Source organism: Labrus bergylta, chromosome 18 (assembly GCF_963930695.1).
Source record: "Labrus bergylta chromosome 18, fLabBer1.1, whole genome shotgun sequence".
Taxonomy (NCBI): Eukaryota; Metazoa; Chordata; class Actinopteri; order Labriformes; family Labridae; genus Labrus; species Labrus bergylta.
Window position 1 is genome coordinate 9,193,063 of NC_089212.1, and position 15,862 is coordinate 9,208,924.

At 45.2% G+C, this 15,862-nt stretch overlaps 2 protein-coding genes across 2 annotated transcripts; both read right to left on the reverse strand.

The window, feature by feature from the left end:
• Positions 1-1,104: 1,104 nt before the first annotated feature.
• Positions 1,105-5,729, reverse strand: sstr1a (somatostatin receptor 1a). Its single transcript, XM_020653710.3, has one exon. The coding sequence runs from the start codon at positions 5,563-5,565 to the stop codon at positions 4,405-4,407; it is 1,161 nt and encodes a 386-aa protein (XP_020509366.2). The 5' UTR covers positions 5,566-5,729; the 3' UTR covers positions 1,105-4,404.
• Positions 5,730-6,887: 1,158 nt separating this feature from the next.
• Positions 6,888-10,816, reverse strand: clec14a (C-type lectin domain containing 14A). Its single transcript, XM_065966470.1, has 2 exons — positions 10,546-10,816; positions 6,888-8,884 (listed from the first exon to the last, which is right to left on the reverse strand). The coding sequence occupies exon 2, from the start codon at positions 8,848-8,850 to the stop codon at positions 7,528-7,530; it is 1,323 nt and encodes a 440-aa protein (XP_065822542.1). The 5' UTR covers positions 8,851-8,884; positions 10,546-10,816; the 3' UTR covers positions 6,888-7,527.
• Positions 10,817-15,862: the final 5,046 nt, after the last annotated feature.

Consider the following 15,862-nt stretch of genomic DNA (forward strand, 5'->3'; position numbering starts at 1 on the left):
CAAAGATGCAGCAGTGTCCTTCTTTTACATCACAGGGACTACAGGGAGACACTGAGCACCACTATCTACCGTGAGTGTGAAGGGACAAAATAACATGATAATCAGACCTCAATTAATCATGATTAACTGGTTAATGCTGACAGCCCTGATTTAAAGAAGAGATGGACGTGCATACAGAGAACACATCATTCATCATTAAACAGTCTGACTGAGTTCCTCACACCTCCTCGCTCTCTCTTTCTCGGCCCCTCTCTCTCTGCCTCTCTCTCTCTCTCTCTCTCTGTGTCTCTCTGTTTTATGATCTTTGTTCGCAGGTGGATGCTGCCACCTGCTGGATGAACGCGGACCTGCTGCTCAGAGGACTGCATAACCCAGAATCCACCTGTGAGCTCAGACGTGCCTTGGCTTGAGGGAGCAAAAGCAAAGAGCAGTTTCATCTGTCGCCACTAGATGGAGCCAAAACCAACGTAATCAAGAGAAGATGAGGTCATGTAGCTGATTTCAGATCAGCTAGTAATCTGTGTCACAGCAGAAATGAACCAATCAGAGGCTGTTTTTTCTGATTCAGTTAATAAGAGTTCTGTTTATTAAATCAGAAACGTCATAGTGACATCATAGTGGCAGTTAACAACAGTAAGAGTCAAAAGAACTGCTCACAGGATTTATTACAGAATAACTGTAAATACGAGTGGTTAGTGCGCTTGCCCCATGTACAGAGGCTGCGTTCCTCTGGGCGGGCAGCCTGGATTCAGGTACAACCTGGGGCTCGTTTCCTGCATCTCGTCCCCCACTCACTCACTCACTCTCTCTCTCTCTGTCCTTGATTTCTGACTCTGTCCACTGACATAAAAAAGGCGCTCAAGGCCCAAAAAATGAATAAACAAATCCAAAGTCATTACAAAATGGATTCTTTTGTTTACATCTGTAAGAAAACTTCCAAATGTTTGCATGAACACACTGATCGATCCATTAATCATTACCCACATTATCAGTCTGTGTGTGTGTGCGGTTTGAGTCAACATCACCATGGTAACCAAGTATGTTGCTTCCCGTGGTGTCACAACAGAATCCGTCCTCCCACTCTGATGCTCTGCAGGCTGTCCGAGTGTTGTGTGTGTGTGTGTGTGTGTGTGTGTGTGTGTGTGTGTGTGTGTGTGTGTGTGTGTGTGTGTGTGTGTGTGTGTGTGTGTGTGTGTGTGTGTGTGTGTGTGTGTGTGTGTGTGTGTGTGTGTGTGTGTGTGTGTGGCTGTTTGACTTTAGATTCAACATCATATTTGTGCAATTCATAAAAACACAGAAACTGAGGCTGTAGATAACACACTGAGAATAACTACCTGAGCCTGCCAGGGACAAAAACAACAACTCTGGACCTACGTTGATCCATCAACCATTATGTTGCTGCCGCTGTGATGACATCATCCGTGAGGTCACCATCACGCTGCTGACAGGAAATGAAGCTGCAACTCTGTGATGAGATGGAAGATTAATCCCCCGACCTGATCCCACAGAAGCTTTTATCATCAACGCATTGATCCATCAGCTGATTCAGGTCAACACATTTGTTCAAAACATGAACAGATAAAAAAGGAAGGAAAGACCTCAACTACAATTCCTTGAGTGCATTTCACTGAGCCAATCACAGAGCTCCATGTTGTTCCGATCTGAAGCAACTCTTTAAAGAAAACTTTCACTCTTCTGGTCAGTTCAATGAAACTTCACACACTGACATCATCAATACATCACAGACAGAAAGATTTTCAGAGAGAGGTGCATTCTGGGAGCAATCAGTAAAATAATTAGTTTTTATTGGACGATATTTAATCTTAAAGTCTGAAAACAATAAACATCATTTGATTGACAGCTCACTGTCTGCAGGAAGCTGCATCACTTCCTGTGAGGTATCTTTAACCTTTGTGACGTTCAAAGGTCATAAATACAAAGCAGAATGTCCTCCAATCCACCTGTATGAGTCTGGGCAGGGGGCGGGGCAGAGACACCTTGAGGCATGGAAACATTTTGATTCTTTGAAGCTAATAAACATCAATTTTTCACCCAAATGTCATTAACTTTATGATTATGATGTTAGTGTCTGCAGGGGCGTGTCCAGAGGAGTGGCATAGCATGGGCCCCCTTTGAAATCTGAATGGTGCCTCCCAAAAATCCCAAAGGCTATTTACCTTATCAGAGGCGGGGCTTAAGTTAAAAAGATTCTGGCTGTGTAGCAACAGGCTGCTTCGTTCAGCTGTAAATAAATACTGAGCACAGATTTGATAAGGCGGCTTCTTAGGAAAGGAAAGAGTCCAAACTGCTGCACCCTGTCTGACTTGAAAAGAACGCACTAAGAACGTTTGGGTATTGAACCATCGCCAATAACTGTATTTCTGTTAAGTAGCCAGTGTGCAGGAGTTTGAATGTCATATTCGAAGTATTTGTGACGTTGTACTTCTCCTCTAATGAAGCTAAGCAGATGACAATGTTGTAAACTTGTGATACAAGTTTGGATCATTAATGGGGACACAAAGGGTTAATATGTGAACGTCATTTATGTGTCTGCACAAACTTCAGGCCTTCCCTGCGTATGTCCCAGCTGGCCCCCCAGTCAGAAAAGTCTGGGGGGCCCTCTGTGTGTGAAGGGTCGCCATGAGGAACAGTTATGTGTTTTTAAATTATGTCATCTGTCATTTTAATGATCGAGCGAAGAGACCAAAACTTGAAATCCATCAAAGATTGCAGAAGGAGCGCCAGTGGCCTAGTGGTTGGTTTGAGCGCCCCATGTACGGAGGATATGGCCCTCAGGATCTGCGGCCCGGGTCCAAGTCCGGCCTGTAGCTTCTTTCCCTCATGTCATTCCCCACTCTCTCTCTCTCTTGCTCTATCAGCTGTCCCGTCTCATGAAAAGCTCAAAAATAAATCTCTCAGTTCTGTTTATGTTGTAATATGTTTACTTAATGAAGACAGTGTGTTTGTGTTTGCCTGCAAGTTTTGATGATTGGTATCAAAGATTGGGGGTCTCCGATCTCTCGATTTGTGCCGTCGTATCAAACTGAATATTGAAGTTTAAAATTCTGAGATTGCGACAACCCGAAGAAGACGTTAATCATGTTTAGTGAATCTTCAGGCGGAGCCACGAGTAAAAACTCATTTTAAACATCTTTTCCTGTCAGCTCCTATTTCTACTTAAAGTGACAGTACATCATTGTTTCATTAAACGTTGGGTTACATGAACAGAATGAACCGGTAATAACATTTATGAACATGTAATGTCACCAACAACATTAAACTGAAAGTGTCTGATCTGTTTGTGTTCGCTGCTTCGGGATGTTATGATGTCTGAATCAAACAACCAGTCAGGGATGGGTTACATGTCACTAGCCAATCATTGCAACTCTGAGGAGAATGTTTGGGCTGCTTAGCAACAGTCAACTTTCAAACTTGCAGTGTCCAGCTTCTGTGTTTTTTTTCCCGGTGGAAACATGAGATAATATAGTAAGTCAGATTCTGGCGTTTGTGTGCCGAACATCCTGGAGAATAAAAAAGTTTGAACATGTGAGTTTCAAACCCCGAGTGTGATGTCACAATAGCATGGTCACCATGGAAACATGCCGCTCAGTGAAACTTTAAAGCTCATAAACTCTCCATGAGGGGAAAACTGAAACAGTCAGCAGCGCATGAACGCAGCACGACCCACCTGCTGACAAGCTGCTGTCAACAACAGAAGCTAACAGGAAGTAGCTTCAGTAGCATTGTAAACATGAGGTGCTGGGGCTAGCATGGCTAATAATAGCAGTACATTTCTCTCTGCAGCCAATCAGAATCTTTTCTTTTTTTTCCACTTGCCGAATGAAAACAAGAATGTAAATTCTTTGCTGGATTAGAGGATTGCCCCGCCCCCTCTTTTTGATTGGCTGAGCTCTGGAGACTTTATGGGACAAAGTACTGTCAACCTGAAGGAGGCGGGTCCATGTCTAACACAACACTGAATACAGAGTCATCAGTATGACATCTTCTGTGTGACATCATTGTTAGTTCACATTCATGTTTCTGGCTGATAAAAATAATTCATCCTGAAGACCAGTTTAAAGACCGTCATCTGATTAATCCTGAAGGTCCAGATCTCCTTTAGAACCTCCGTCTGAGAGCTGAAAGGCTCTAAAACAAGTTCTGATCAAATGTCTCTGTCAGCTGACATGATGTGTTTATCAACCAATCAACTTGCTTTTGGAGATCTCCATGTCAGACCTGGTTCAAGCTGGGACCACCGTGGTTCTTTGTGGACCTGAAGGTGTAATTTGAGCCCTTGGAGCACCTGTAAAAGCAGAAACACCTGAAGCTCTGCCTGGCGCTTTACATTCTGGAGGTGAGATCAGGGTTGAGACTACATCCTAGAGCAGATCAGAGTTCAGACTACATCCTGGAGCAGGTGTTGTGGGGGCGGGGCCTGTCCTGCTCCTCCTGGTCCTGGTCCAGGCTGAGGCGTCTACTCTTCAGGGCCGTGCTAAAGTAGTCCAGGTAGTCCAGGGGCTCCTCGGGGGCCTCCATCCAGCGCACACACAGGATCCTCTGGAAGGAGCGTCTGAAGTTGTCGGACAGGAAGCCGTAAAGCAGAGGGTTGGCGCAGCTGTTGGCGTACCCAAGGACGACGGCCAGCTGGCTGAGGGTGGGGTCATGACGCTGCAGGAACACGCCCACCAGTTGCACCACGTGGAACGGCATCCAGCACACCACGAACACCGACACCACCACCGTCACCATCACCGTGATCTTCCTCTCAGAGCTCCGCCTCTGCTGCCAGCCGGCCCGCAGCGCCACCACGCGGAGCTGACTGAGGATGAGCGCGTAGCACAGCACGATGGCAAGAACCGGAAACAGGAAGCCCATCAGGAAGGCGTAGACTGCGAACGCCGCCATCCATCGCCTCTCAGGCTCCGGCATCTGCATGTTACAAGCCACCGAGCCGTCCGAGTTGGGCGCAGTGGAGGAGAAGAGGATGATGGGAAGGATGACCAGCAGGGAGAACATCCACACGCACACGTTCACAAGTTTGGCCACCGTGGGCCGTCGGTACCGGGACGCCCGCAGCGGGTGGACGACCGCAATGTACCGGTCCACGCTGAGCACCGTTAGGCAGTAGATGCTCGTGAACATGTTGATGGCGTCCACGCTGAGCACGAGGCGGCACAGCGCCGCGCCAAACGGCCAGCGGCGCAGCAGCGCGGCGGTGACGACGAACGGCACACTGAGCATTAGCAGTTCGTCGGCCACCGCCAGGTTCAGGATGTACAGGTTAGTGGCCGTTTTCATCTTAGCATACCGGAAGATGACGTAGATGACCATGGAGTTCCCGCTCAGACCAACCAGACAAACCACCGAGTAGATGGACGAGATGAGAGCCGCGCTGCCCGCCGAGGGCGCCGCTCCGCCGGACAGGGAGCCGTTACCGGAGTCATTCAGAAGGAAGAAACCCCCGCCACCGTCCTCCAGAGAGCCGAGAGTGACCGGGAGAGGAGACGAGGTGGAGGAGGAAGAAGAGGGGGAGGAGAGAGGGGAGGAGGTGTTCAGCTGCATGACAGAGAGATGATGGAGAGATTCAGAAAAATAAAATCATCTTCAGTTCATCAGCTGCTCCTCTTATGATCCACCGGATGCATCGGAGAGACGATCCTCCGGTACAGAGAGAGAGAGAGAGGGAAGGAGAGTGAGAGAGACTGAGAGAGAGGAGGGGGGGAGAGAGAGAGAGAGACTGAGAGAGAGGGGAGGGAGAGAGAGAGAGACTGAGAGAGAGAGAGACTGAGAGAGAGGAGAGGGGAGGGAGAGAGAGAGAGACTGAGAAAGAGGAGGGGGAGGGAGAGAGAGAGAGAGAGAGACTGAGAAAGAGGAGAGGGGAGGGAGAGAGAGAGAGACTGAGAAAGAGAGAGACTGAGAGAGGAGAGGGGAGGGAGAGAGAGAGAGAGAGACTGAGAAAGAGAGGAGAGGGGAGGGAGAGAGATTAAGAGAGAGAGAGAGAGACTGAGAGAGAAGGGGGACATTGATTGACTGTTTAAGTGATTAATAGATTAGGTAAACAATAATAAGCATCATATAATCAGAGTGTAGATAATAACTGTATGAACTGATTATAAACCTTCAGGATGTTCATCCAGGTTCATTTTAATAGACGTTGCTTTAGGCTGTGTGTGTGTGTGTGTGTGTGTGTGTGTGTGTGTGTGTGTGTGTGTGTGTGTGTGTGTGTGTGTGTGTGTGTGTGTGTGTGTGTGTGTGTGTGTGTGTGTGTGTGTGTGTGTGTGTGTGTGTGTGTGTGTGTGTGTGTGTGTGTGTGTGTGTGTGTGTACCTGATAAACAATAAAAAAACTCAGACATCAGCTGTTTCCTCTCTGCAGACAAACAGCTCATGAACACACACATTGACCCACAAATACATACATACACACTAAGCAGCAAACTCCTGTACCTCTAAGTGTCCACTAGAGGCTGGCTGCAGAAGCACAGGAAGTCACATACACACCCATTCAAAAAAGCCTGTTTTTACAGCAGAGATTAACATGTTTACAGCCTGGTTCAAAAAAACAAATAGGTCTGATTAGCTCATGTCTCGATCAGCACACACTGTACGGGGGGGTGAATGTTTTGATGACTCATCCGTTTTGATTTGATGAAGGATAAGAGTTATTCACGGTGTAACGGTTTGTCAGGAGGTTTAAAACCTGCCTCAGCTCCAGCTCTCAGCCTGTCGTTAGGTTGACTGAAAGTTAGACTGAGACAGCATTTCCAGCATGGAGACCGCCATCCATCGGACTCCAGCGCCCCCTGCAGGAACAGGTAACAGGTGAGCAAAATCACCTGTAACGGGTGTGTGATCTGTGTTTGTTGGTACACTCTGAAGTATGAAATACATTCAACACATTATTTTATTTTATTCAGTTTTACATGCTCAGTAAGAACAGACATTTGAACTCTTCAGTCTTTCAATAAAATCTCCTTCAGATTCAGAAACAAAACATTCAGAAGCTTTTACATGGAATGGAGTCGAGTTGCAGACAAGTCCGAGTCTTATCAACATTCAGAGTCACACAAGTCGACCACAACATCCATATGGAAGGTTTGATATAAAATAGGAATAAAAGTGAGATCATCTTAAAATGAAGAGATTAAACACGAGGAGAGGACAACGTCGTAGAAACAAGTTCAAAACTTAAAACAGAAAAAAATCACAAGGTTATGTTTCCAGGTTCATCAGAGCGCTGCCACCTGTCAGACGGAGTTCAGGTCAAACTGTGACTGAGATTTTAAACGTCTGAACTGAGATCAGAGTCAATATTCAACAACTTTCTATAAATAACTTTCTATGGCTTTTTTTCTCTTCAGTGTAAAAACAGAAAAACTTTATTTGAACGTTATGTCAGACATTTTACTTTAAGGAATAAAAACTCCCTGAAATGTTTTTTGAGACAAATATTTTCATCAGGCAGTGAACAGTAAGAGTTCTCATTGATGATGTCACAGCCTTTGACCAATCACAGCGCTGCCTCCTCATGTCGCCGTCTTCTCATTGGCTGTTTGAAAGGAATCCTTGTCCTCTTTGCTCTTCATGGCCATCTTCTCCATGTCGTGTTTCTTTGACCGCCTTGTCATGCAGCACTTCACCGTCACCGCCACAACCACCAACAGCACCACAAACGCCGCTATGGCAATCAACACGGGGAAGAGGATCCCTGACAAGAGGCCATTCTGGCTGTCTGCAGAAGTGTCCCTGCAGGCCAGCGAGTCCTCGTCATGGTGTTTCCCGTCCTCATCAGAGCAGACGCAACTGAAGGAGCCCTGAGAGTTTAGACAGGTGTGCCTGCAGGTGGCGGTGGTGCTGCACTCGTCAATGTCCACACAGTGTCCTAAAGCGTCTCTCTTGAAGCCGCTTTCGCACGGATGGCAGACGGCAGAGAAGTTGACGGGCGAGTCATCCAAGAGACGCCACACCAGAGGATGACCCAAACACCTGAGCTCCACCAGGTCAGACAACCAGCACTCCACCTGGATCCTGTTGCTGTTCTCAGGGTCCAGGATGAATGACCGGATCCCGGGAGTGTCGTTGGGATCTTTAGGACGCACACACGTATTCTTACCTGACACAGGGTCAGCGCCAGGTTTAAGTCCCTGTAGATCTGGTCCAGTGTTAGGCTTCAGATTAGTTTCGGGTGGGGCAGAACGTTCAGAATCAGGATCTGGCATATGTATTACAGGTGTAGATTGATGTGTGTGTGTTACAGGTACAGGTGGTTGTTCTGTGGAAGGTCCAGGTGGTTCAGGTGTGGCTGGTTCAGGTTGTTGTTTAGCAGGTTTGACGGGGGTCTCTCTGTCCCCAGGTGTTAGTTTACAGATGAACTGGTAGCTGTTCCTACAGGTGACCGGGATCAGACCCCATCTGGTCACTGTCGTCCCATCAAACTCCCCCTGCAGTGCTGCACAGCGTAAAGAGGTACAGGTGTGTTTAGGCTCCTCCCTCCAGTGGATCACTTCAGACTTCTGACTGCCGTCCTGGATCCACTTGAACCCTCTTAGGGGCAGCGAGGGGACCACACACTCGTTCTTCAGGCTCCTCAGACCCACCCAGAAGGTGAACTTGTTCTGATTCAGATTAAGGAGCTTGTTGGAGACGTGCTGAAGGACCTCAGAGACCTCCTGTTGGGTGGAGAGCGTGGTGAGGACGCCGGGGGAGCAGACCTTCATCGCATGCTCAAAGCTGATCTGCTGGGGATGGACAGTGTAGGATGCAGGTGGATCGGGATCAGCTGAGATGTTTCGGAACATGATGATGACCATGCACAGGTAAACCCAGGTTGAGCAGACACTTGACTCCATCTTTTCTGACTCCTCCCCCTCTGATGGTGTCAGGCTGTCAAAATAAAAGAGATATTAGCACAAAATGTTGTTTTCTGTTTTTCTCCTTTAAAACCAGAGATAATGATTCAGCTCAAAGAAGACATTTCTGATGGCTTTATATGCAGACGATACTCCACTCTATGTTTATATCTCTGATTCATTTCTTCATCAGATTCTTGATTGGATAGTTCAGAAGGGACAAAACAAAAGAAGCTGGTTTTGGTTTTCCATAAGAAAGGCGTCAGGAGTCTGAACGTACTTTAGCAACACCTCCATTATTATAATCTTAACATTCCAATAAGAAACAACTTCTCTAAGAAGAAACGTATCATCATCGTCAGAAATAACCTGTGTATGTTACCTGTGCAGCAGATTAAAAACTTCTGCACACAGGTACCATCAGACCGAGCGATGAGTCTGGGAGGTTATGAACAGTAATACATCTTATTGGACTGTTTCTAATGAGGACAATTAATGATCTGAACTTGTAATGTCATGGAAATGTCTGTAAACAAAAGTCTGTTTGAATAAATGATCTGAGTCAAGCAGTATTCTCTGTTGAGTTGAATTCTCTTGCAAGTAGAAGGAGCAAAACTATAGAGTGTAAGAAACAATGTGCAGCAAAGTTCAAAGAAGAAAAAGAGAAAACACTTTTATAGTTGAATCAGAAGAAGGGGGGTGGGTATCAGTAACCTCTTAAAGAGTTTAATGCTAAACATAGTCTAGAAGTGTTTCTTAGTTCAAAGAAAGGTAGAAGTTCATACAGATGTTTACTTGTAAAATTGAAGAAGATTTGCAAAGTTACAAATACTTAGAATATTGCATCCAAACTCTACTTAGCAGAAAAAGAGTTATTGGCGATGGTTCAATACCCAAATGTTCTTAGTGCGTTCTTGTCAAGTCAGACAGGGTGCAGCAGTTTGGACTCTTTCCTTTCCTAAGAAGCCGCCTTATCAAATCTGTGCTCACTGTTTATTTACAGCTAAACGAAGCAGCCTGTTGCAACACAGCCAGAATCTTTTTAACTGAAGCCCCGCTTCTGAATAGCTCAATAGCCAATCATAGTTTGGGATTTTGGGGAGGCACCATTCAGATTTCAAAGGGGGCCCACACCACCCCTGAACACCCCTCTGGACACGCCCCTGAAAGAGAGGAAAAGAAGGTACAAAGAGGTGAATCAGTCTCACAGGAAGATGTGAAACTCAAACACAGGGCGTCACTCCCTGTGTTTGAGTTTCACATCTTCTTGCTGAAGAGCATGATGAGAATATTCAGTTTCAGAGTGGAATATTCAGCTTTTGTTCTGAGAGAAATCAAAGTTAAGAAGAGAGCGAGGAAGCATCCTGAAGTGAAGGAGGGGAGGAAGCTTCCTGGGTTCCTGTCAGGATGTCTGATGGATCATTATCTCTTTAATTCTCTCCGTGTTTATGTTCACACACACACACACACACACACACAGATACACACACACACACACACACACACACACACACACACACACACAGATACACACATACAAACACACACAGAGATGCACACACACACACACACACACACACACACACACACAGATACACACAGATACACACAGATACACACACACACACACACACACACACACACACACACACACACACACACACACACAGTTTTAGCTCTATAAGTTTTTCTTACCGTCAGTAAAACTCTCAAAAACAGATCTGATTCATTCAGCTCCTCTCTGTCCCTTGGTGTTCCTCCTCCTGGTTTCTCCTCCTGGTGTCTCCTCCTGGTTTCTCCTCCTGGTGTCTCCTCTTGGTGTCTCCTCCTGGTTTCTCCTCCTGGTGTCTCCTCCTGGTTTCTCCTCCTGGTGTCTCTTGCAGTTTTCAGAAAGGTCCTCCTCTTCCTCACCTCCTCCTCTGTCAGAGCCTCCTTCTGTTTGCAGTCCTCCACAGTAGCTCCACTAACAGACTGATTGTCAGCCTCACCCCTCCTCCTCCCCTCCTCCTCCTCCCCCCGGACCTAGTCGGCCCTCCTCTCCTGTGGGACAGGAAGTGTGTTGTGTCTTGATACTGCGAGCTCGTTTCCTCCAGAGAAACGCCGTCGCTCACTCAGAGAGACAGGAAACAAACTGCAGAGTCCAGCTTCATAATCTTTGTTTGAACCAAACCTCAGTCAGAATTTGATAATTTTTCAAAGTCAGATAAAACTTGTTGATCCTGTTCAAAGTTAAGACGCTGTAGATGTAGATTCACCTGAGCAATTGTAAAGATATCCACCTTGAAAGTATTTATAACCACAGACATGAACACACAAACATGTTCGAACTAAACCAGACTCTGAAAACACATCCTTAAAGTCGTTATTTTCTGAATGAGGTTTGGTTCAGACAAGTCGACGTCACATTTATACATTTATTCTGATTCCAGTGGTCCTTGAAGAGGTTCCAGGAGTCTTTGAAGATCTTACAGTGGTTCTTGAAGAGGTTCCAGGAGTCTTTGAAGATCTTACAGTGGTCCTTGAGAAGGTTCTCAGGTCCTACATGGGATGGCAGGGATTGTTACGAACGTTCAAGGATTAATGACAAGAGTCATTGGTCCTTGAATATGGTTCCAGGATTCAAGTAACGGCTTTAATAGAACCTTGAGGATTTTTGAGGGCCATTATAGAGATCTCAGTCTGTGGAGTTTACGAAGATCCTTGAGAAAACTCCTGGGGTCATTAAGGAGTTCAAACAGTACCTTGAGGAGTTCCAGTGGTCCATCAGATGTCAACTGTGGTCCTTGAGGAAGCTCAAGGATTCACTGAAGAGATATCACTGGTCCATAAGATGGTTCAGCGATCCTTTTGGTCATTGAGTGGCTCCAGGAGGCACTGAACAGATTCAGTGGTCCTTGAAGACTTTGAAATAAGAAAAGTGGTTCCTGTAGAGGGTTAAGGTGCCCTTGAGGTGATGACAGAGGTCCCAGAAGAGATTCAAGGGTTCATTGAAAAGATATCACTGATCCATTAGATGATTAAGGGATCCTTGTGATCCTTGAGTAGTCTCCAGGATATATACAAGAGATATCAGAGGTCCTTGAGTAGGTTAAACTAATGTTTGAAGTGATACAAGCTGTCCTTGCAGAGGTTCAAGGATCCCTTGAGGAGATGACAGAGGTCCTTGGGAGGTTCCTTTGAGACCAGACATCTTCATTACAGATTACACTGAAAGTCTAAAAAGGTAAAGCACTCGTTAAATGTATTCCAGAGGTCATTGAAAAGGTTTGGTGTACCTTCACGTAAACACAAATTAGGATGTGTGTGGGTTTTAAACTTTATCAAGGACTTCCAGGACAGTTTGTATTGTTTCTGGATTGTCCTTGAAAAGACTGATGGTGCATGGAAATGTTCCAGGACTCATTAGGATAGGATGTGATGTTCTTCCTTTGAATTTCAGAATAAAGTTTCACTTTTCATCAAAATGTTTTCAGAGACCTTCATTTTGTTCTGAAACTCTTTGATCTGACAGGAAGTGTGTGATTAATGGCGCTGCTACTGCAGACACACACACACACACACACACACACACACACACACACACACACACACACACACACACACACACACACACACACACACACACACACACACACACACACACACACACACACACACACACACACACACACACACACAAACTCAGTATTGTATTTGAACAAACGATGGAAACGCTCGGTGGAGGATGATTGTTGTTGACCCAGATGCTTCCTGGAGGAAGTGTGTGAAGAATGACAGGAAGTGAAGGGCTGTCTACGAGGTGCTCTGACAAACCCCTGTTGTCATGGTGACATAGGAATGGGCAAATTGGACTTTGTGTGTGTGTGTGTGTGTGTTTTAATCCCCATCAGATTTAATTTGAATGGAGGTATTTATGGGCCGCTGGCTTCTGATTGGTCACTTTTAAAGCCTGCTGCAACATCACTGACATCACTCACAGTCATTCAAATCACAACCAGTCAATCTGTCACCAGTTAAACCAGTTCTAACAGTACGAACAGGGTCAGAACTACATCTCTCTTTAAAAGTTCACTAAAACTACAAACACTAAAAAAAAGCAGAATACTTTGATTGGCAGTCAGCGCTATAATATTATTTAAATACTAACATTTAATAAGTGATTTTAATATCTGTTGTTTGTACTTTAACTGAACGGTTCTAGTTATGAAACATCTTCATTACAGAGACATTCCCCTCTCTCCTCTCCGGCTCCGCCTATTTTCCATATGTGGTCACTTCCTGCAGCAAAATACTGAAAACATGAACATCTTACTCCTCACAGCTTCTTTTAGTCCAATCCAATGCTCAATACATTTTTTTTCAGGTCGCCGTGGTAGCAACCCGTCAATCCAAGTCAGCCCCGCCCCTAACCCCTCCCCCTCTTTGTGGTCTCTTTGGCTGTGTCCGAAAGCAGACACTGCATACTACACACTCAAACTATATACAGTGGGTACGGAAAGTATTCAGACCCCTTTACATTTTTCACTCTTTGTTTCATTGCAGCCATTTGCTAAAATCAAAAAAGTTCATTTTATTTCTCATTAATGTACACTCAGCACCCCATCTTGACAGAAAAAAAACAGAAATGTAGAAATTTTTGCAAATTTATTAAAAAAGAAAAACTGAAATATCACATGGTCATAAGTATTCAGACCCTTTGCTGTGACACTCATATTTAACTCACATGCTGTCCATTTCTTCTGATCCTCCTTGAGATGGTTCTGCTCCTTCATTGGAGTCCAATTAAACTGATTGGACTTGATTAGGAAAGGCACACACCTGTCTATATAAGACATTACAGCTCACAGTGCATGTCAGAGCAAATGAGAATCATGAGGTTGAAGGAATTGCCCAAGGAGCTCAGAGATAGAATTGTGGCAAGGCACAGATCTGGCCAAGGTTACAAAAGAATTTCTGCAGCATTCAAGGTTCCTAAGAGCACAGTGGCCTCCATATTCCTTAAATGGAAGAAGTTTGGGACGACCAGAACTCTTCCTAGACCTGGCCGTCCAGCCAAACTGAGCAATCGTGGGAGAAGAGCCTTGGTGAGAGAGGTAAAGAAGAACCCAAAGATCACTGTGGCTGAGCTCCAGAGATGCAGTAGGGAGATGGGAGAAAGTTCCACAAAGTCAACTATCACTGCAGCCCTCCACCAGTCGGGGCTTTACGGCAGAGTGGCCCGACGGAAGCCTCTCCTCAGTGCAAGACATATGAAAGCCTGCATAGAGTTTGCCAAAAAACACATGAAGGACTCCCAGACTATGAGAAAGAAGATTCTCTGGTCTGATGAGACCAAGATTGAACTTTTTGGCTTTCATTCTAAGCGGTATGTGTGGAGAAAACCAGGCACTGCTCATCACCTGCCCAATACAATCCCAACAGTGAAACATGGTGGTGGCAGCATCATGCTATGGGGGTGTTTTTCAGCTGCAGGGACAGGACGACTGGTTGCAATTGAAGGAAAGATGAATGCGGCCAAGTACAGAGATATCCTGGAAGAAAACCTCTTCCAGAGTGCTCAGGACCTCAGACTGGGCCGAAGGTTCACCTTCCAACAAGACAATGACCCTAAGCACACAGCTAAAATAACAAAGGAGTGGCTTCGAAACAACTCTGTGACCATTCTTGACTGGCCCAGCCAGAGCCCTGACCTAAACCCAATTGAGCATCTCTGGAGAGACCTGAAAATGGCTGTCCACCAACGTTCATCATCCAACCTGACAGAACTGGAGAGGATCTGCGAGGAAGAATGGCAGAGGATCCCCAAATCCAGATGTGAAAAACTTGTTGCATCATTCCCAAGAAGACTCATGGCTGTACTAGCTCAAAAGGGTGCTTCTACTCAATACTGAGCAAAGAGTCTGAATACTTATGACCATGTGATATTTCAGTTTTTCTTTTTTAATAAATTTGCAAAAATTTCTACATTTCTGTTTTTTTTCTGTCAAGATGGGGTGCTGAGTGTATTAATGAGAAATAAAATGAACTTTTTTGATTTTAGCAAATGGCTGCAATGAAACAAAGAGTGAAAAATGTAAAGGGGTCTGAATACTTTCCGTACCCACTGTATACTGCACACTAACCTGCCGTTAGCAACACATACGAGTCATGTGACATACTTAGCATACATAGCTCTGTTTGATGAGCTAGCATCAAGCTAACGCAACCGTCAGTCCGTAAATATAATTCAACAACAATAAAGATCAGTTCATTACTGACAAAGCTACTTGCTCATTTTAATATTAATGAGCAACATGTCAAATTGATTTGAGCACAGAACTTTTTTTTTTTTAAGTCGATAGTTGGCCTGCAGGCGAGCTCTGTGATTGGACAGTCTGAGAGCCGCAGTGCATTGTGGGGCAGTTTATCAGGACCAGTGTGCTCCAGTTTCATACTTAAAAATTCCGATCTTGTAAAGATCGGAATATTTCTCACAAACATACTCAATGTGACATTTAGTATGAAGAGGAGGAAGGTCTGCAGTTTCAGACGCAGCCTTAGACTGTAAATGGAACCATCATTTACTAAACGAACACCATCGTGACCATATTTGGACAAGAGGGAGAGAGGGGGGGTAGAGGAGCTCCTCCCTCCAGTCAAAATATGGTCACTTCCTTACACAAAATCATTCTTCCTGAAAACATGAACAGCCATCAACCAAACAGTGATAAAAACTTTTTGCAGGTAACCATGGTAGCGACTGGTCAATCCCAGGTAGCCCCGCCCCTAACCCCTCCTTCTTCCTGGTCTCTGTGACTCTAATTGGACCATAATTGACAAACTGAACATCAGGCTGTGGTGAAGAAGACTTGAAACTAAAGATTGAGACCATGAACATCAGTTAAATGTTTACTGAGGGAAGAAATCAACTCACAGTTGAAAATGTTTTATCATAGACTTTCATGGAATCAGGTTTTTTACCCCCTGCTGGACATTAAAGAGAATGCAGGTTTAAAACACTTCAGTCTAAGGA

What these genes read in the sequence shown, in the direction of transcription:
- sstr1a (XM_020653710.3), bottom strand. Translation starts at nt 5,565, where the DNA reads ATGCAGCTGAACACCTCCTCCCCTCTCTCCTCCCCCTCTTCTTCCTCC.
- clec14a (XM_065966470.1), bottom strand. Translation starts at nt 8,850, where the DNA reads ATGGAGTCAAGTGTCTGCTCAACCTGGGTTTACCTGTGCATGGTCATC.